At 44.2% G+C, this 21,023-nt stretch overlaps 1 protein-coding gene across 1 annotated transcript in view; it reads left to right on the top strand.

Annotated features, from left to right (window-relative positions):
• Nucleotides 1–14,785: 14,785 nt before the first annotated feature.
• TMEM178B (transmembrane protein 178B) overlaps nt 14,786–21,023 on the top strand; it is a gene marked incomplete at both ends in the record, with an annotated part of 192,661 nt that continues 186,423 nt past the window's right edge. The window contains one exon of the mRNA XM_082784738.1: nt 14,786–15,167. Within this exon, the coding sequence (XP_082640864.1) occupies nt 14,786–15,167 (382 nt within the window). The remainder of the gene's footprint in view (nt 15,168–21,023) is intronic.

The raw sequence follows: 21,023 nt of genomic DNA, 5'->3' as shown, positions 1-21,023 counted from the left end.
TGCGCGGCGCCTCTCTCGGCGCGGCGCCTGCGTGAGGGGTGGCGGCTGCCATGGCGGCTGCGCTGTGTGGCGGCAGGGTGAGGGACACGAAAACCTCCGGGAGCGCCTCGTCCAGCCGTCCCTGCCACCAGTGTCACCCCCAAACGTGTCCCCAAGCACCACGTCCAGCCTTCCCTTGAACACCCCCAGGGACAAGTGCTTATTCCAGTACATGTTTACCATCCTCACCGGTTACTAAAATCACAAGAATTCTCATTTAAATTTCTATCTGCATTTCTGAGCCGTTTTTCTCATCCCTTCAAGCACCTTGGTGGAGATAGTCTTTCTAAAGCATCTGTAGATGTGCTTGAGAACATTTTATTGGTAAACACTATCCCTTTTCTACGATCACATCATGATTATTGGCTCCTAAGCAAGTACCATTTTCTTGTCCCATGATTAAACCGTGTAAATGTTATGAATCCCAAAATATTTATTCTGTATACACTGCAATAACTTCTGTCATAGAAAATAACTCTAGAAACTCGAATGAGACAGCGCTGCTGCCTATTTGGGGTTTTTCTCAGACAGGTCCAAAGTGAGCACATTTTGTATGTAAGCAGAATAAGAAGTCTGATTCTCTGTAGTCACCCCCACCCCACTCCACCCCTCTTTTGTAGGGTGGATTGGGACAAGTTACTGTCTCTGCAGCTCTAAAACAATGATGGTGGTTTCATGTGAAATGTTACCTCCTCACATCTTCAAATTGCTTTATTTTTCTTAAAAGAATTGTGGCAAAATATTTTAATATTACAATTTAGTGAATTATCCTTTCTCAGTAATGTCTAGTTTGATCTTGTTTCTCCTTGTCAATGAAAATATCCAGTTCCTCTTGCATTCTACCCAAACTCAGGGATCAGGCATATAGACAATTGAAAAAACATCTTCCTGTTTCCTTCAAAGTATTGATTTGCATAAACACAGATCCAATAACATGGTTCTTATTCCCTTTCTGTTTTCCTGCACCATTATCACCCTGGTGTATGATTGTCTAAAGTTCCTCTGCTGAGCTTCAATTCAGAGAGATTTAATGGATACATTTAATGTGGGAATTAAGGCTGTCCACAATAGGGCAGTAAGCAAACTGGCTTTCTATTCCTAGCTGCCCATCACAGCCCTGGATTGCTAGGAAGGAGTTACGAAGATTATCTCCATAGAGATCCAGTGTTGTTGCACCACTGTGCATGTGAGGTGCTCCAGCATGGCTTTTTTGGTGCCATAGAAGCACATCTATATGTACAGGTCTGCATTAGTTCATTTATTCTGCCTTTTTTCTTATAAAATCGGTAGTTCCTCTTGTCAACAATGCAAAAACATGCAAATATCATTAAATCTGATGTTTATATACAAATGTGCACTCACAGGGATGTATGTTCTTTATGACATCAGTGTTAATACCAGGGTTATGAGGAGAACTGCATGCAGAGCACCCAGCCAGGATTAGCATATCAGCCAGGAGGGCAGAATACGTACACTTGGGAAGGCATATCAAGCTCACAGCAGTCAGCAAAGTCACAGCTCAACACATCTGCAAATTTACATGGTCTGGTTTGCAACCTACATAGCCAAAAATGTTCTTGGGTGCCTGATCTGAGACATTTGTGTTGCACTCCTTCATCCCTGTGCAGTTGATGCACCATCATGCTAGAGCAGACCAATGGGGTGGTCATGGAAATAGGGTGCTCGAGAGCCAGACACCCATTTCCTGATGCTGGTGTTGTATAGGCTGCTGCGCAGAGCCACCTGGCTTATCACAACAGGGTAAGGCTACCCATGTAGCGCTGGAAACGTGTCTGGAGCCTTTTGGACACATAAAATGAACATAGTCACTCTGAGGTTTTCACAGTCCAAATTAGACTTGACACGCTAAGGGGTGGTAGTAACAGGGAATGGAAGGAAGCAGCAGTGGCTGCCAACAGGAAAGGCTTTGTGATAAACTGAACCTTATAGACGTATTGTTAGAGCCTCCTGAGGATTTTATTGTAAATAGAGCAGTGTTTGGACTTGTCAGTGATTATTTAGAAGCAAATCAGTGGCAGAGAGGTGAGCAAAAAAGTTGAAACCCTAGAAAGGAGTTAAAAGAGAGTGAGTTGACGTGGGACTCAGAGACAAAATGGGCACTGTGTGCATGGGGACTGTTGTGAAGGAAAGAAATCAAGGGAGAGAAGAGATGCATGGAGAACAGCAGAGCTGTTAAAAAAAGGAAAAGGCTTCATGATAAGCACAGAGGAGACCTCTTCACAAACAGCTGAGAATAGTTTGGTCTGGAATTATTTTAGCTGATCAATAATTATCTGGAACTACTTATCTGGTTAATTCCTCCTGGGTATATATTTTAATTGTAATTGAACGTTAAGGAGCCTTAAGGTAGGATTTTGACAAAATGCAACATGAGCCAGTGTGAGTTTGTCCTGAGAAAGCAAAGGTATATCCGGAAGGAAGAAAAGACAAGGATAGCAGTTTGCCCATTGGCACTTGTTTATTGACACTTTCAAGGAGAGTCTGGACTTGCTTCATTTGATCTTGGAAACGAGACATTTGAGTGGTTCCTATATGGCACAGTAATGAACTTCTTTCGAAAATCTTATGCTTGAAACTAACATCTCATGCTGTAAAACAATCTCTGACATTATCTTGTAATAAATATTGATATGAGGGAGCAAAGCAGTCTTCATCTGAGTCAAGCAGAAGGACCCTTTGAGCATTTGGTAAAACTGCATCGACTACATATGTGTTTATTCATTTTTTATGTGTTCATGATTAATTTGTGAACTTCAATTGTATTTTGTTGCACAGCGATTCACGCTGAGCCACAGAGATGTCTAACAGTGCAAATCCCTCTGGAGAGAATGTGTTGTATGAAGAGGCTGACAGACTTTGGGTGGGCATTTGAAGGGTATTTTGACTTTAAAAGAACTCATCAAACTAGTGCTTCAGAGCAAAATCTGCAAAGATGCAGCTCTTAAATGCTGCCACTCCATCTATCTAACACTGGAAACACTTGGGAAGGAGACGCAGTGTAAAAGAAAACCAGAAAATATTTTTCAAAGCCAGTTTGCATCTCGAGCTCGTTGCTTCTTCAGGCAGCCGGGCTGTTGTAGCAGTCTTCTTGCCTCCTGGGGAAAGACAGCAAGTGCTCTTCTTCTCTGCCTTTTGCGACGCCTTCGGACTGATGCCTGAAATGGCATTAACAGTTCTCCAGAGGAGCCGCAGCACGTCCATTTTAATGGAAGATGAGCTCTCAGCATAGCAGGGGGTGCAGGAAGCTGAACAGGCAAGCGAGGGGTGGATGCTGCAGATCGCCACACGTCTACATATTTGTCATTTAGACTGACTAATTTGTAGTTCAACAGTACATCAGAATAAATGCTCGGTGATAGATTTAAATGGAGTGTTTAAGACTGAAGAGAAGTTTTTCTTTGCAGTTGTATCAAGGGACTGGGAATGAGAATTGCTCAATCTTGCTTTAGTCGTAACTCCATTACTAACTCACTGGATGACCTTAAGCAAGTTAATTAACCTATCTGCCATTTTATTCCTCTGTAAACTGGGGATAATAATGTCTGCTTCAGAAATGGCTTGTGAAGAATAATTGATTCTTAGAAAATGCTTCACCTTCCCCTAGTGGAAAACATACTACACAAGTAAAGTATTACAGTTACTTTACTAACAACAGGCATCATATGCAAGAAAAATATTAAAGGCAACAGTAACAAAGGCACATCTTCTTGGCTAGAACAAAGTATTCAAGGGGGGAGGAAAAGAAGGAAAAAAATAAAATGATGGAGTCAGCTGAAAAGAGAAGAAATAATGCAGACATCTGGCTCACTGCTGATAAAAGCTCTTGTAGTTTCTCTCTTACCACCTCTTGCAGAACTCATCTGAAAGGACATCCATCAAGGTTTTCAAACAAGAGAAAACCAGCTGTCCATCTCTTAACTCTGTTTGACCAAGTGTAAAAAAGAAGACCAAATAAAAATGTTCCAGCAATAAAATTCTCAGGAAGGCATCCATCTCTTAAACAGAAAATCCAGAGAGATTGCTTGGGTCTGCTTGAGTTCATATTTCTGTTTCTACATGCTGAGATGACCTGCTCTTGTCAAGATGCTGTCTTGGGTCTAGACCTCTTGGGTTTGTGGGCTGGGGATTCCCTTGAGTTTTGACAGACTTTGTATTTTATATCCCCGTTGACCTCTATGGTGCATTCTAGTGGAGATTTCTCTTTGTTTAGGTCTCTTCCTGTATTAGGGTATCCCAGCTGATGTTCCCATCACTAACCCTTTGGGAGCACTCTAGATACCCACTGCCTGACTGCCTCTACCTGCAAGTCAGCAGATTTTGTCAAGATCTGGTTGGACCCACAGGTGTGCAGTCATCTCAGTAGCACTCTTTGTAGTCCTAAATGCCATTGAGCAGCCTTTCCTTCTTCTACAGTCCTTTAGAAGCAAAGCCATGGAAACAGACACTTCCTTTGAAGACCTTTGGTTTTATTTTGGAGTTCCTTCACTCCAGACATGAAGCTGCCCTTTATTTTGTGTGGACATTATGTGTTCCCCTTTTTCCTGCAAAGAACTCCGTCTTCAGATTTTATGGCTGTGAAACCCAAGGTTTCTTTATTTCCTTTTTGTCCTTGGGAAATGCAGTTCCTCAGTCTGCTTCTCTGGAAACAAGAGAATTAGCTTTTTGCAGGCCAGCCTCTTTAACATACCTTTTGGGCAGTCAGAGTACAGTTGGTAGGGCCTAGTACTCTCCACTGTTTCTTGTCTGGTGGGTATTTTCTAGCTGCCTTTACAGCACAGGTGAATAAATAAACTGCTGTCACGGCACAGCAGTTCTCACTGGAACAACCTCAGATTGTGAGCCATAATGACTATGTTGCACATGACTGAGCACCCCGAAATAATTGTCTGAAGTATTTTAAACTCTGCATTTTCCCCTTCTGTGTTAGGTAGTCTGCACAAACTACTCTCTGGAGGCGTTAAGATCTTTTATTGTCATTTTGCTAGCCCTAAGTGGTTGAGGCTCAGTCCTGCTCTATGAATTGCCCTTCAGCACAGTATTCAAAGCAAGGAAAAGTTTTTTGCCTTGGTCTTAGAGATGCTGTCCTGCTGTGCCATCATTACATGGAGCTTCCTGGAAGTGCGCGAGCTGCTTTGGAGAGATCTTCCATCTTACTAATTAGCCTCAAATTCAAGTGTATCCTGCCTGGCTGCAGCGGTCCCAGTCTGCCCTAGTAATAGGTCAGTTCTGCTGTGCACAGGATTTCTGAAAATGCCAACCAGATGCCTGCAGATCGGAGCTTTCCATGGGTTCTTCACGATTGTAGCTGCTGCTGGGATGCCAGTTGCTGGCAGATGGTCAGCTGCTGTGTGGGGTCTCCAACCATTCATCCTCTTGAATACAGGACTGCAAAGATCACCCTGGCCCTAAGCCAGGTATGTCTGGAGGAAATCGACTTCACTATCCTGGCCGGACACTCCAAACAGGCATTTCCCTGAAACAATTTGTACCTACAGTTTACATCCATTCACTACACTTTAAGAAGTACATTGTTGCTGTAAAGCACTTTAAGATGTCCAGCTTCTGAAAGATGCTTTAGAAGAGAGGCATCAAGCTGTAGGTTTCTATAAACGCTTCATTTTGTATATCAGATGTAGTGGCATAATCTATTGGATTGCAATATTTGATGAAAAATAGCAATGGCATGTGAAACTAACTACTCTTGTGATTTCAATTCAGTGTTGACAGAATAAGAATAGTCATTAAGGAGCTGCTGCCATCTCTTAGAAAATGAGAACTGGTAGCAATTCTGCTGAAATATATAGATTTTCTTCCCTCTTCTTTCCTTTATTCTTTGTAAAGACTAACAAACCAATGGTACTTGCATGGAAACTAGGTCTTCTTGCTTAGGAATTCATCTTTTCCTGCTGCATGTTTCCCACCTGGAGCTATAATCCTCATTTTGTGATCTAATCAATTCCTCAACAACTAATTGTGATATTACAGTGCTAAAGGTTTAGGTGGGAAAATAAACTGCAGAAGCAGATGAAGTCTGAAGAACCAAGTACTTTATTTTCATGCAAATATTGTTTGAATAACAATAAATGAGGAGAGCTAAATGCAAAGCTGTTTAAAAGAACATCATACTTGTGTCTAAATTGAGTGCTTATCATCATAGATGTCAGCTGTTTTTATTTAGGCACACAATGTATATATATTGCATATACATTCACATGTTATGTACATTCTTCTCTTTGATTTAAATGAATCGACTCAGCTAGGACTTTCAAAGCCACATGAAATACATGAAGATTGAGGTCTTCTAAGTCACATTCCAAAATGGAGGAGTGCTTTTAAGGAATAGGATTTTTCCTATTTAGGTGGTATTTTTGGTTTTGATTACTGTTTTTCTTTCCAGTCTGGACTGTGATGATTTTTTAAGATCTATAAATTCTGATTTTAACTAATCCTTGTTCTTCTTTTGTGACTAAAAGTAGCAACAAATTGAACTGGCAGCTGGGAGCAAGTCACAGATGTGGTATTCATTACCAAAGACCGTGTTAGACCAGATCTCAGTCTTCTGGTGGATTAGTTCACAAAACTCTACTGATATAACCCATGTCCAGAAAGCTCTCTGGGAAGGCACCAAGAGTTGTGAAATCTGGCAGAAACATAGGGAATGTTGTGCAGCGTGACTTGCCACCTCAAGCAAACTAACTACTGCAGGTGCACCTTCATGTAAGACTGGGTGTATGAAGTAAATGTTGATGCACTGCTGTAAAATCAGAGTTATTCAGGCTTTAAGGTATTGGAGATCAATGTGTTAGATGTAGCTTTAAGAATACAAGTCACTTCTTGCAAAATAAGCTTATTATTAGAAGCAAAGAAGTCTGAGTTTTTGCTCTGAGTCAGTATTCTTTGGTCCTAATATCTCATCTCTGCCCCCCTGAATTCATTCTGTTTCAATAAAAATCACAAGATTCATGAATTGTAATGCAAAATAGTATTGCCTGTTTTCAGCTGAGCCCAACGATGGTGGTGTTGGAGAGCCCTCTTCCTTTGGTAGCTGGCTTTAGGCAGCAAGTAACCATGCTCTTCGACTCCTGCGACGTCCCCTCCATCACTGCAGTGGACGATGCCTTTTTCCTGCAGCAGGATTTAGGATAGGAGGCCAGGCTTGCAATGCGTCTGTGAGGCAAACTTGGGGAATCACAGTGTGGCTTGTATGAAATGGTAGTCCTGCTAGCAAGGCATTTGGGGAAAGAGAGTTCATGTGAAACTTACTCCAATTCAGAGGAGAAGCACCTGTAGAACATGAAGATGTTGACTACAAAGTTGGCAAGACATTAAGTAGGAGGCATAACAGTGCTATAGTAGTGTGCAATGATCACAGAGCACACCAGAGTGAAGCTGAATCTCTTCTCGTGAAGGCAAGATCTATGACATTTTTTCTGTTGTATGGAGATGAATTTCAGAGAGCCCTGAGGGCCAAAGGTTGCCTGTGTGCTTTGGCTGAGTTGTCTCGTAGCCCTGCAGAACTCACTGTTTCAACAGAAATTTATACACATGCAATTTAGGCCTTCACTTTTTTTTCAGGCTTGTCTTGATGCCCCTCTGACAGTGGAAGAACTCAACAGAGTTGAGAACTCAACAGAGGACAAGGCTGTTCCTTGAGTCGCTTTAGTTGTCACCTGTGAGCGCGGTGCCCATTTAGGTACTACCACCTGGCTGAAAAAGACAAAATATGTGGGCTTACCCTTAAAGGCTCCAAATTATTCTGCATTTTACCACAATGACCATGATCATTCCATTGGTGTGTAGGTGGTACAGGGATAATGTCTTTAGCAGACTGACTGCCAGGCTCTATTTTCAGTAACTTACAGCTTTGCTAAACTTCAACTGTTTGGGCTAACATTTTCCGAGTAGTAGTGTCTGCCTTGGGCAGTTTTGGGGAAAGTTTAATTATTACTCACTTTAAAAAGTTGATCCTTGTCTTGCCTGAGTTTAAAAATATTCCTGGGATGTTCAGATGAAAAGCAGAGGTTATCATACACGGTTAGCTGTGTCTACAGGGTAGCCTCAGGTAATTCACAGTTATGTGGCTTTGACAGTTGACAGCTAAATAATAAAGAGTAAGTTTTCACAAGAGGAAGCAATTTTGGTAGAAACCTCCCAGTGTTCCTTTTTTTTTTTTTTTTAATTTTTTTATTTTTATTTTTATTTGTGTGTGTGTGTTTTGATTTGTTTTGGTTTTGTCGTTGGAAAAATAACATTATGCTGTGGTTCTTTTTACCTGGGTACTGCCTTTTACCTGTCTCCATGTGAAGCAATTTAGTGTTGGCCATTTCCTCGGTTTTATTGAAGAACAAGGTACAGAACGACTCACCTGCATGTCTTCCTGCTTTCTGCTCAGCAGTTCATTTTGCTTCCATCCAAACGAAATCCATTCTTTCTTTGCTACAGCCCATTCAGCTCCTGACCCCCTGATTAGAGCTCTCAGCTCATGCATGCTTCTCTTCTTCACAACTTCAGGTCACTAAGTGACCCTAGGAAAACATCAGAATAAAGATTTCCCATGAATTGCTGTTCATTTGTGTCTTGTGTTCATGAAGTAAGATGCCTGGCCAGATCCTGCTTTTTATATGTTTACCATTCATGGTAGAGAGTGATGAACTACAACTCTGCAGCCCTGAGATGGTGGCTGTTTGGTGAAGGGTTTGGAAGCTGTGTAGTTATCCTTGCAGAGAAACACAGATAGGAAAAATCATGGTCACAGATCAACAAAATCAGGTTTTATTTTTTCCTTTGCTAGGGTTGCTGGTAGGAAGCTGGGTGAGCCAAATAATTGTCCATATGGTCCCTATTTTCTGGGTATCCTCTTTCAGTTAGCCATGAACTGATTTGTAGATACTGACCACTGTGTGCAGAGTCAAGGTGACTGGGAGCTGTTCACTGAAGAAGGAAAATACCAAGTACTTTGAAAGTTTTGGTTCTAAGCTTCTTTAATTGAGCACCCAAAATGCACTGACATGTTTGAAAATATTGGCTTTTATCTCAGTTCCTCAGCAGGGAGCTGGGAAGATAAGTTCATTGATGTTTGTTGAAAAAAAAACAACAAAACCCAACAAAAAAAACCCACCCTCAAACATTACAATGAGAATACAGAAAACCCATGAGGACATTAATCATTTTGCATTCAACGTGAGGTCTGTACACTAGCGTGTACATAGCTGTCTGCTTAATTTGGGTGTACGTGTGTGTGTGTGTATGGCCAGCTTGGGCTTATGTGGCTGGCTGGTATTTTCTTTGGAAAATGCCTTGCTCTACTAAAAGTAGAAGGAGCATCAACAACTGTTTTAGATGCCTGAGTTTTAGGTGACAACTTTTATATGCAGTTTTGAGGTCCCTAACTTCCTTTCCATTGCTTCTGCTTGGTTCTGAAACACCCCCAAATCAGCTGGACTGATGGGTCAACTGTTTGGGGGAACTGCCCTAAGCTGTTTGTAGGGCAGAGGCAGCATCTTTCATGTCTGTGTTACTAGAACAGCTGGCATAATGGGGATTCACCCACACTGGTATCCAAGGTGCGTATGTATGATAAAAAACATTAGTAGCTATAATTTGTTATATCTGTGTTTGGTTTGATTACTGTCTTGTATTTGAGATCCTGTAATTAGAGAGGCGAAGTGCCTCCAGGGTCAGCGCTGCTCTAAGTAACACAACGCTGGTGTGAGTTCCTTTGCCTTCAGTAGGAGGTTCATTACAAAGAATGAAGGATGGAGCCCATGGAAATTAAACATCACCTCTTGGGAAATGCACAGCACAAAGAGAGAAGGGAAATACTGACGATCATCTCTCCCTGTTGAATAAATGGACTTAGCGGCACAGAGCCCGAGAAATGGGAAGCGCGTCGGCTTGCTCCGTCCCCTCCCCCACTAGATGGCACTGAACTCTTTTTCTTTAAAAGAAAAAAAAAAAAAAAAAAGAGGAGGGAGAAGAAAAATATGGTGGAGGTCATCTTGATGAAAAAAAAAAAAAAAAAAAAAAAACAAACACGAAGAAGAAAAGCAAATTGCAATTGGTTCTCCATTGGCTGCCCTCCCCCTTCCAGCCGGCACCCTGCCCGCGTGCCCCTTGGTGCGGGCACCCCTGGCTTTTGTGTCTGGGCTTTTGTCTCTTGGAGGGAGGTGGGCGAGGGCAGCTGGAGGATGCTAAGCAGAGCTGTAGCAATCTGGGGGGCAGTGGGCAAGAGGCTGGCCTTAGCTGTAAGATGCCATCAGCGGCGAGGTCTAGGAGGCAGCGCACAGGGCTCGTCACAAGGAATTTGCTCTGAGCAGCCTCTCCAGGCTCCGCTTCTCTGTCCCGTGCCTCCAGACATTTTATCTGCGCACCCATGTGCGTTACCTTCCCCTCCGTACCACTGAAATCGCAACCTGCAGAGAGCTTCCATGTTAACCATTTACTAAAACTGCATATTCACACCCCGAGTCGCGCAGCACTGATGAATTAACTCCTGCTGCCAAGACATCCTTCATTCACTGCAGGGTGAGGTTTCGGCATAGCACGCCCAAGTGCATGTGGACTTCTTCTTAAAATGCCTTTCCCCCAGCTTACGCTCATCTGAAGATCGACAAGGATTGTTTTTTTTTCCCCCCCGTGGCGAGGCGGGGGTGGGGTGGGAGGCAGAGAATTTAATAATGATCTGTTTGTGCTGAGAAGGGGCTGTCTGTAATAATCCCGAGAAGAGACAGAGGAAAGGTTGGTAATGCCTGCAGCACGCAGCGCTCTGCCCCTCTCGGAGAGAATGAGATAATGATGAGCAGAGAGAAAAATGCTTAATTCTAAGAGTTAAAGCGGAGCTCATCTGAAACCCAACACTTTCTCCTACATTTATATATTTAAGGTGACTTGCATGAGGATATAGATTGCCATCTGATGTAGCTACAAATAAGAGCAAAAAAAAAAAAAATAAAAAAAATGCATGGAGACTGCCACTGAAATGCCTTTTCAGAGAAAAAGATAAAACCTGGAACCACATGGCAATTTTTGGCTCTCAACCCCGTGTGTAAGAACAAAAAGAAGGAACAAGTCTGGTTTCTCCCCCTGCAACAATACCCCTGTCCCAAACTCTCTTCGTTCCTTGGAGTGGGACAGAAACACCTGGCATCTGAATCGAACTGGGTCCAATTAAATTTTGGTTCTTTGGATGGTAAATCCTTATATTTAACTGGAAAGCAAATTTTGGCTTTATAAACTTACATGATTTACCTTCCCCCTAATGTATCTTAGGCCAACATCATGAAAAAAACAGATTTAGAGGCTGGGTCCTCCATTTGCCCTTACCCCCATCCTCCAGTTCTGTAGTCCAAACAGAGAATAAACGCAGCAAACCCACACTTACTTTAAAAGCCTGCCTCATGACAGAGTAAGAGAACCATTCAACCCTTTCAGCACCTGGTTCCTGCTTTTTATTGGCTGATGGGTTCTTAAGTTTAAAATTCAACAATTCTATCAACCAGAAATATGTTTGGCAAACGTAGGCTTGTGCCCTGTTCTTGTTCCCCAGCTTGGGACTTGATGCTAAAAATTAACAAAGAATTCCAGGTGCACTCTTGTCTCTGTATGGGCACAATGCAAGAAACCTGTTTGCCATCTTCTTCTTATAGGATCCTGGAGCTTTTTGACCACGAAGCTTTAAATTTTGTCCCTGAACAGAAGACAACTATGGCTGCTCCAAGCCCATTACAATATTTATTTATTTTTTATGCACTGGTATGTAGTTGCTTGAAAAATCCTGTTACAGAAGTTAATCTACCTGTGTCAGCTGTTGTATGCATTTTTTTTTTTAAAGCCTTGGATCCTTAAAAATTTACCTTTGTTATGAACAGCAAAGGGAGGCTACTGCTAAAAATGTGCAGTGGTGCCCTGTTTCCATAAAACAATTATCTGGAGCTTTCCAGCTACAGTTAATATTCATAACCTAACACTGAAATTTTGCAATTGGGCTGTTTCAGCAGATGTGTCTGATCACAGTGTCTGTGGTTGGGATGGATGACTGCCCCTTGTGAGCGTCTTGATCGTGCTAGGGGCTTGGACGATATGGTACACTTAAAAAGAAAAATGGTTTAGTGGGAGAGGTGCCCTTACATAGTCAGAAATCCCAAATTACTTGGGACCTTGAGTACTGGGTTCCAGTACACAAAGAGCTTCTCTGTCCCCATTCTGTCCTCCCTTCTGTGGCGAACACGATTTGTGTGGCTAGGGCTAAGAGCCAGCACAACTCCAGCACTGCCCAAGAGGAACCACCAGCCCAGGGACTCCTGTCAGGGCTAGATTTCATCTTTCGGATGGCACAGTTTGGGCTGCAGGGGCCAAAAGTCAGTAGGATCCTGCACAGGTGTAGGTTTTTGCAGCACCCATTCCCGGGGAGGCGTGGGGCTGTGGACCTTGTGGTGCAGCGGGAGTGACCGCGGTGCTTGCTGTGTGGCTGTGGAGCCTATGGTGCATGGGAGCCAGCGCTGGGTGCAGTGGGGTCCCTCTGCCAGCTCCAGGATGCTCTGGTACCCAGGGCGGGGTGTGCCAGGACCCATGGCGTTTTGGTGAAAGGGAAACCATTAGGCTTATTTCCTTTTTAAACAGCACGATTTGGAGTCTGGAGGCCTCCATTTCTGGATCACACAGAATCCAGGTCCTGAATCCAGGGTCAGCTCACGCTTCGCGTTACATGGTAGGTGGGATTTTTTTTTTTGGTGCAGTAAGAAACAGCTACAGTTGTCTGGGATTTGGGTGGCACAACGTAAGGTCTCGTGACCAAGAACGAGCAGGATCCAGTTAAATCCAGGTTTTACATTTTCCCCCTGTAAGAAAGTAAGGCTTCGACATTTCCTGTCTGCGAAGTGGTGCAGTTTATCTTTAAGGAGGCTAGAGAAATAAGAAATGAGTCTCACGTTGCACGGGTGACATCACTGGCTTTTGGCTCCGTGCTCTGTATTCTCTGTCTGTAGGCTTTAGCCAAGGCTGCAGGGCTGAGTGTTTGAACAAGGCAAGATTCCCAGGTGTACGGAAGATTGGATTCACTCTTATTTGGGTTAAAAAACGGTGAAATGAGATTTCTAAAGCTCACGGACTCCAGCTCGCCTTCTGTTGCTTTTGATTTCTACAAGATGGGTGAGTTATTCCCAGCAGAGAGAAAGGGAGTGGAAATTTAAGGAGCAAAAAAAATAATAAAATATGTCTGAATATATATCTGCTGATGCCGGGGATACGGTTCACATGAAGCTGCTGAGCTAAAACCCTCAGCCCCTACGTGGAGAGCAGGCCATATGGCAGAGAAATGGTGCAGACCGAAAGCTGTTGACAACTGTTAGGGGCTGCTTTCCCCTCCCCGTGTAAGGTGTGTAGCTTTTTTTCCTCCCTCCCTCCCTCCCCCCCACCCCGGTTTGTTTTGGTTTGATTTCCCCCGACCTCCCCTCCCCATTCCCGAGCATCCTCTCAACCAGCCATCGCTCTGCCTGCCTGCCTTCATCTTGCAGATGGTTAACGTGCCCCTGTGTTAGGAAAACTGTGCACAACAAACCGAGGCGGCGGTGACGAAGGAAGAAGCCGTTCAGATACCGGCGGAAGGGGGTGGAAGAAGGATGCTGGGGCCGAGGACCGCTGCCAGAGCTGCCTAGCGGGAGGTGCGCGCTCCCCGCTCCGTGGCAGCGCATCCGGAGGCCCCCGCGGCTCCCTTGGTGCCTCTCGCCCTGTCTGGGTGCAGACAGCCGCCGTGCTCGCTGCCACAGCAGGGATTTGGGGTGCTCGGGCTACGGCTGGCCAGGGAAGGGCTCGTTGCATGAGGCTGCCCTGATGCCAGCGCAGACAACGGGACCGGCCAAGTGAACGGCGAGGCTGGCAGAGAGGAGCTGAGGTGTCTCAGAGAGGAGCTGAGGTGTCTCGGAGAGGAGCTGAGGTGTCTCGGAGAGGAGCTGAGGTGTCTCGGAAGCCAGGATGCCGGCTGAAGTCTGCTAAGGGAGAAACCTGTGCATGCCTGCATTCCCAGCCACAGCCGGGGAGCTTGCGTTTCAGCCGCGATTTAAAGCAGCAGCAGCAGCAGCAACAACAGATTGCTCGCCCTCCTGCTCCCTCCCTTTCGACCCCGCTTTCAACCCAAGCCAGCGAGCGACCGTCCGGATGCTGCTCTTGCTGGGCTGCTGACAAAGACGAGGCAAGGCACCCCTCCTGAACCCGGGCCGGCCGCCTGCCTCAACGGGGGACACTGCTGCCTGGCGAACTTTTCTGTCCTGCGATGCTGGGCTGAAGCCCCAGGTCTGCAAGCCATCCCTCCCGCATCTCCCAGCTGGTCAGACTGAAAGAGATTAATGGACTGATCAAACAGCCGTAGCTTTCGAGCCTCGTCGTGGGGGGGGTTGCTCCTTCAGCCCCCACAGCTCGGGTGCTCGTGGCGAGGCCAAGAGGACGCCTTTGTATAGGCTTGCTGGAGGTGGGAGGCTGTGTTTCCCCTCGCCAGGTCTCCTCCGCAGGGGAGCAGAGGCAGATGAGCCCCCAGGACTGCCCCCAGGGCAGAACTTTGTAGCGCTCCGGGTGTCCCCCCGCAGCGTGGATGTGAGCCGCACGAGCTGGGGATGTCTGAGGCAGCCTCTGCCGAGTGACACCCAGCAGCTGCTCTGCAGGATTCGGCGTGGCCTCACGCTCAAGGGCTTTGCCTGTTGTGAAGATGCCCATGGTGTTTCTGTGAAGCTGAGGCATGGCTGCTGGAAGGTTGCTGCTGTATGCTGGCCTCTCTTTAGCTCTGTGTGCCCTGGGCATGCTGGCTGTGGCGATCTGCTCTGACCATTGGTACGAAACTGACGCCAGGAAGCACAGGGAGAGGTGCAAGAGCATCACCACTAAGAGAAATGACCCTGGCTTCATATATAACTCCAACAACAACCTGCCTCTCAGGGCCAGCAGGTCGAGGTTGGACCGCTGGGAAGGGAAACTCCTCTTGGCAAGGAACAGGAGGCAGATCTTTGCCATGAGCGCAGTCGACGAGTGCAACAGACAGTACAACTCAACCAACATGGGGCTCTGGAGGAAATGCCACCGGCAAGGGTTCGACCAAGAGCTGGAGGAGCTGATTGCCAAAGGTAAGGGCTGTTTTTACCAAATGGACGTGCCAGGCCCTCCTGAGCTGAGTAGAGCCCTTTGGGCTCGCAGATGGGAGCGGGTGTCTCCAGCCAAGCCCCTCTCCTTGCGGAGGGCGAGGTGGCTTGGCTGGGCATTGCTCCCCACAGCATCACCAGGGCTGTTCCCCACAGGGTCTCCACTGCAGAGACGTGGGGCTGGGGAGCAAGCAGGCAGTGGGGTCACCCACTGCAGACACACCCCAGAATGTCTCTTGCCTGTCTCTGTCTCCCTAAGCTTATTGCAGTCTGCCCATCACCATGGCATCCGAATATTTCCCACGTAGTAGTAAAGTGCATTAATAAAGCAGACACAGGGTATTTTTTATTTTATTTTTAGTTTGACCCTGCTGACTCAGGCAAAGTACATGTTGTTTTATTGGAGGCTGTATGTGTCTGTATTTCATCATTCCCTTACCAAATGCCCCATCAGTCCGGAATTACACTATTTGTAGCGCTCACATGCAGGCATCTTCTGTCGTCAAATGGAGAGTAAACAAAGAGAAATGCTAAAAAGCGGGAGGAAACACAGCTTGCTGTTTACACTGAGCTGTTTTGGAATATTTTCAATGCCTACAAAACATTACATGAATTTATTGGGAGTGTTAGGAATCATTGTCTCTCAAAGTGGAGGTGCATCTGTTTGCCTGTAGCATTTTTGTGCTATTCTTTTCCTTGTCTTCTGCTCCTCCTTATTCTATTTTCCCCAGACATGCCAGTTCAAAATGATGGCCAGTTCACCTCAAATGTTTCTTTGATCTGAAGTGTATCAAGGGGAGATGTGCATAAAACCCTGTCTATACATCCCGTCTATGAAAGATTTATGTTTTTGCAGGATGTTTTTTGCAGGGGTTTCAGCTAGGGATGACAGCATCTTTGCTGCCCACAGCATGGTTACTCCATGCAACAGAATAACATTCCCCTCCCATGGTTCTTCTGTTGCATTCAGATGTTTCTCTGGAGATTTATTTCCATCACAGTGAAATCATTGCTTCTTACACTGGGCAAGCTTTAAAAATACTTGTTTTCTACGTGTATTCTCTGTCCCAAACTCCCTCGATAGCCCGTGTTCATTCCCTCTTCAGGCTCTGCATGCAGAATTATGCTTAAGGCTGATTACTCGCGGGGGATATACTTTCACATGTGTTTGCCAATGTGTACATCTAGTTCCGTACGTCTTACAAGGGAGCCATGGAGGTTCATAGCACAGCACAGACCTGCGCTGAAGCCATGCACATGGGTGATGCGGTGGGGAACCTCTCTGTGTTGCCACTGACCCCTAATGTCCAGCTGCTATTTAATGACCTACATGGCATGAATTGGTGGCTTCAATCCTGCATGTAAGGGACAAGTGTCAGCGTCCTGGCACCTTGCTGCTTGTGCCAATGCTGAGGGATTCCTCTCCTCCACCTAGGCAAGGATGGGTGTGCTGGACCTGCTGTTGAGGGCTGGATCACTGTGCCACATGTGCTTCCATGCTCGGGGCACAAACTGAGAATTTCAGCCTTGCTAGCAGGCAAACATTGCACCAGACCTCACCTTGGGCAAACAGTTTCAATTACTAGAGAGGCTTTTCATCTTGAATTAAGTTAGAGTCATTCCTCTTCTACCACCTGCCTTGTCCTGGGTTCAGGGATGTGCACAACCCAGTGAAATTCCCTGACACCAGGCTGTGTGTTAGAGCAGCTCTGTTCAGTGTTTGTGATGGAGACAGTGTGGCCTCGCACACTGGGGTGGCTAAATGCAGGAGAAGATAGGCTTCATTTTGGAGGGAGGATTGTACTGCATGTCTCAGTTGTGATGAAAAGTGTTGCTTTGGCACCTCCAGGTTGAAACACAGAAGAGCAAATATAATGGCATTTGGTAAGATTCAGCTTCTGACTTGTTCAGAAATACAACCTAGGATAGCAGTATTGTAAGATTGTTTATCCACTTAAGTACATGGCTAGATCAAAATGAATGGATTTTACTCTGCCTTCACCAAAAAATAATGTAAAATAATTGCCTATTAATAATGCTTGTATGCTGGAATCACTGAATTAGAAACCTGATATGTGTGTGCAGGAGCCATCTTTACAAAGGGAAGCAACAAGTGTTCCTGTTCCCACCTAAGGACAGACATCAGAAGTTCTTTACAGCTAAATGGTGAAAGTGAAATAAGTACATTTGGCACTGCTGTCAGATGTTGAGAACAGCTACAAGTCCCAGAGGAGGCAGGAGTTGGAGGTTCATCTCAACCATGCTTGTCTAGTTTTTTGTTCATGTCAGACACTCATATGGAGTTAGAGATTGCAGGGGTGGTGGTGTTTGGGCAAAACATACCTTGTGCAAACGTGAAGAACCACAAATATGCTGTACCTGCAGCCATCAAATACCCTGGCTGGGGTGCATATTCCTGCACAGAGGAAATATCTCTCTGGGTAAAGCCAGAGCTCCAGGGCAAATACCATGTAAGAGAGGATGGCATTGGTACACGGGCCTTTTACTCTCCATCCTCTGCTGGCTGTTAATTAAATCTGGTGCACCTCTTCCGGAACTGGATAAACCAATGAAGGTTCTGGCCCCAAATATTGCATATAATTCTATATGTAATTGAATGTGAAAGCTATTAAGGTTTTTTTCTTTTTTTACAGAAGCTAAGTGATCCATTTATTTAGAGACAGATCCCACACTTTTCCCTAGGCAAAACTTCCAGTTTTGAAAATGGTAGGTTTGTCTATCAAAGGATAATAAAAAAAATAGTCATTAAGAGCCTAACTAGCTTTGCAAATGTCCTGCAGTTATTCTGCTTGTGAACTCTGCTGAAATTAATACAAGCTGTAGGCAATGGCTCATGGCAGGATCAGGCCCTATGGTAGTTGGCAGTATTCTGATGCCAGTGGTTTTAAAAAACTGTTCTGTTTCTGAAGACTCTGGGTCACTTTTGTAATTCTATTCTGTATTTGTTAGTTTTACTTCTGGCAAATAAATGAAAACATTTATGTTGGATTTTGCTGGAAAAGCTGGAAACCCATTGCATCAGATTTCTTATGGATAGAGATAATATACACTATTGCGTATACAAAGTAGTTGGTTCCAGTTATAGTTTTCCTATCTATTTTTTATATCCCCATAGAAGCCAGGTGAATTTCAAAATAATGCAATTAGATAAATAGGCAATGAGTTAAAATATTTTTTTACAATCAAGCATACTCAGGGAGAGGCAGGCAGACAGAAGAAACCAAAGACCTGAAGAATATTCCAACACTGCATCAAAACTAGGCAATACGTTCTCTTTGTTATCAGAACTAAAAACAAAACAAAGCAAAACCGAACCATAAGAACCATAAATTCCAATCAATAAAGAGACCACTGGAGTCAAAAATGCAAACCCAGGGCCCAGTCTGGCTAACTTTTACTCACACGAATAATCTTTATGCCTATGAATGGGCTATCTGGACTGAGGGAAAGCACTCTTGTAAAGAAGGACCAGTCAAAAAGAAGAGGTTATGAAGTTGCTCCTCTGATTCTGCCTTGGCATTTGATCAAGTCTTTTAACATCCCAGGACCAAAATTTCAGTCTTGATCCCTGAAGCCCTGAGCAGCCAGGAAATGCTGGCCCTTGTTTTGTCCAGCACAATGCTTCAAGCTTCTTCTGATTCTCAGGCATCTGTAGAGTCTCCTCAGTCAATTAAGTAGCCCTGCTGCTTAATGCCCTTTTGAATATAGTGTTCCCTATATCCTGTTAGATCCACTGGCTTCCTGTTTGCCACTGAGTTCATAGCAAAAGCAGCTATAGCCTACCAAAAAATCCCAGGGAACCAACCACCTCCAACACTATGCACGCAGAGGTTAGAAATGCAGGTAAGCATCCATTCGTGGCAGGGGGAAGGCTGAGTTCATTTCCTGCCATGGCAATCTCCAGCTCACAGTGCCTTGCATACAACTCTTAGTGACCCCAAAAATAAACCTGCAAGCCACAGGGTCTGTCTGCATCATATGGCAATGCTGCTCAGATGCTTTCCTGCTCTAGCTGAGAAGGAAACAAGAAAGGATAAAAAGAAATTACATCGTTTAATTATAAAGGTACGATAAAGTACACAAAGAGGCTGCACAGTAACCAGAGACTGCTCCATTTTGACAATTACTGCTCAGAGGACCTTGCATCTCACTTCTGGAGGTCTGCCAGTTAAGCCTGCCTGGATGGGGCTCTGCTGCCTGCCATTGGAATCCAATTTTATCTAATAAAACCTTTACAGTGACCTTATTATTTCAACTCCCCTTTTACCTTTCTCCCTACCCCAAGGTCCATGGGAGCTGTAGTAAATCCTTTTTAAAAAACATCTTATTGCATGTATGCTTACACCCATGCCACCACTGGGAAAAAAAGAAAAAAAAAAAAAAAAAAAAAAAAGAGAAAATAAGAGAAACTAATTCCTGGGCAGCCTAACTCCACACCAAATAGTATGCAAGATTTCTGAGATGAAAGCCTTCTCTGTTCTGATTGTCAGATGCATGGCACAATTGAGGAAGAAAGGCTTAACAAGACTACTCCATCCGTCACTAGGGATTATTTATACACAATTGGAAAAGCCTGAAGAGAGGCTACGTGCAGCTATCTCTAGGAGTAAAAAGATTCCTTTTCGTACAACTGCATGCAATGCTACGAGCTTACCTTTCAGGTCTGTGGATTTAAGTTGTAAAATGTAAATTTTTGCCAGGCAAATTACAACAGCTGTTTTTTCATGTATCCTCCATACGTTTAAAGTATGTAAGTAAGCACTTTGTTTATGTGTCTGAAATCCCACCAAATGTACTCATTATAAAAAGGACTTTATTGAAGCCTTGATTCTGATCCTAGTGAAGTCAATAGTAAATGTTTTATTGAACATGGTGATGCAGCAAGTTCAGGCCTTTAGTGTTTCCTTTGAGGTTAAAATTGTCCCCGTGAAGAAAGGCCAGCACAAGGTCTGTGCTCCATTCTGTCATACCGAATTTCATCTGGAGGGGTTAGTTAAAATTTAAGCAGGAAATAGGCTTTGAGTTGAATCTTAGGTTAACCAAGTATTTCGCCCTCACTGTTTTCAGTGATGCAGTTTTCTTAGTCTGTCGATGCAGATGGGAAATCAAATAACTGCATGTTTCCACAAATACAGGAAAGGCATTCTCTTGTTCAGAGATGTTCCAAAATCATTTAATGGATGAAATCACTGGTGTTTCATGCATGTGAGTTCCAGTAGGATTTGGCCCTTCCCTTTTTAAATAAGCAATTTTAATACATTAATTGCATCAAACTCAAAAAGCAGGTCGTTAAAAATTACCTTTACCAGAAGTAATGAGAACCTGACACATTCCTCTGACACATCTGAGATAATTAGTTTGATAATGCATTTCTGCTAAAAATACTAAGAACATATATGTAATTTAACAGAGATGCAACTGTTTTTAATCATGCTCTTTTAAAGAGCAAATTTCAATCAAGCTGTTGGCTTTCAAGCAAAATTACCAGGGAAGATGAATGGAAATTTTGGCTGAGCAAAAATGATGGGCTCATGCCCTTCTCAACAGAATCTGATGTTTGTAGAGCTGCCTACGGGACTGCGTGCTTAATTCCTGTTCATTTAACTGAGCATCCAAATCCTTTTGAGTAATCTCAGCATTTTTATCCCTTTTGCCTATTCCATAAAAACTTCTTTAAAAGTGTGGGTAAAGATTTAATATGAGTGCCGTTGTGCTCTGTTTACTGCAGGAATAAACATATATTAAGAGAGTATTTACATAGAAATGAAATTACTTGAACTATTTCGTCAACTCCATTGATAAAAATCCATATTAATATTG

This window comes from Aythya marila (genome assembly GCF_965140915.1).
Source record: "Aythya marila genome assembly, chromosome: 1".
NCBI lineage: Eukaryota > Metazoa > Chordata > Aves > Anseriformes > Anatidae > Aythya > Aythya marila.
The sequence above is the reverse complement of the archived record's forward strand: the minus strand, read 5'-3'. Positions and strand labels throughout refer to the sequence as shown.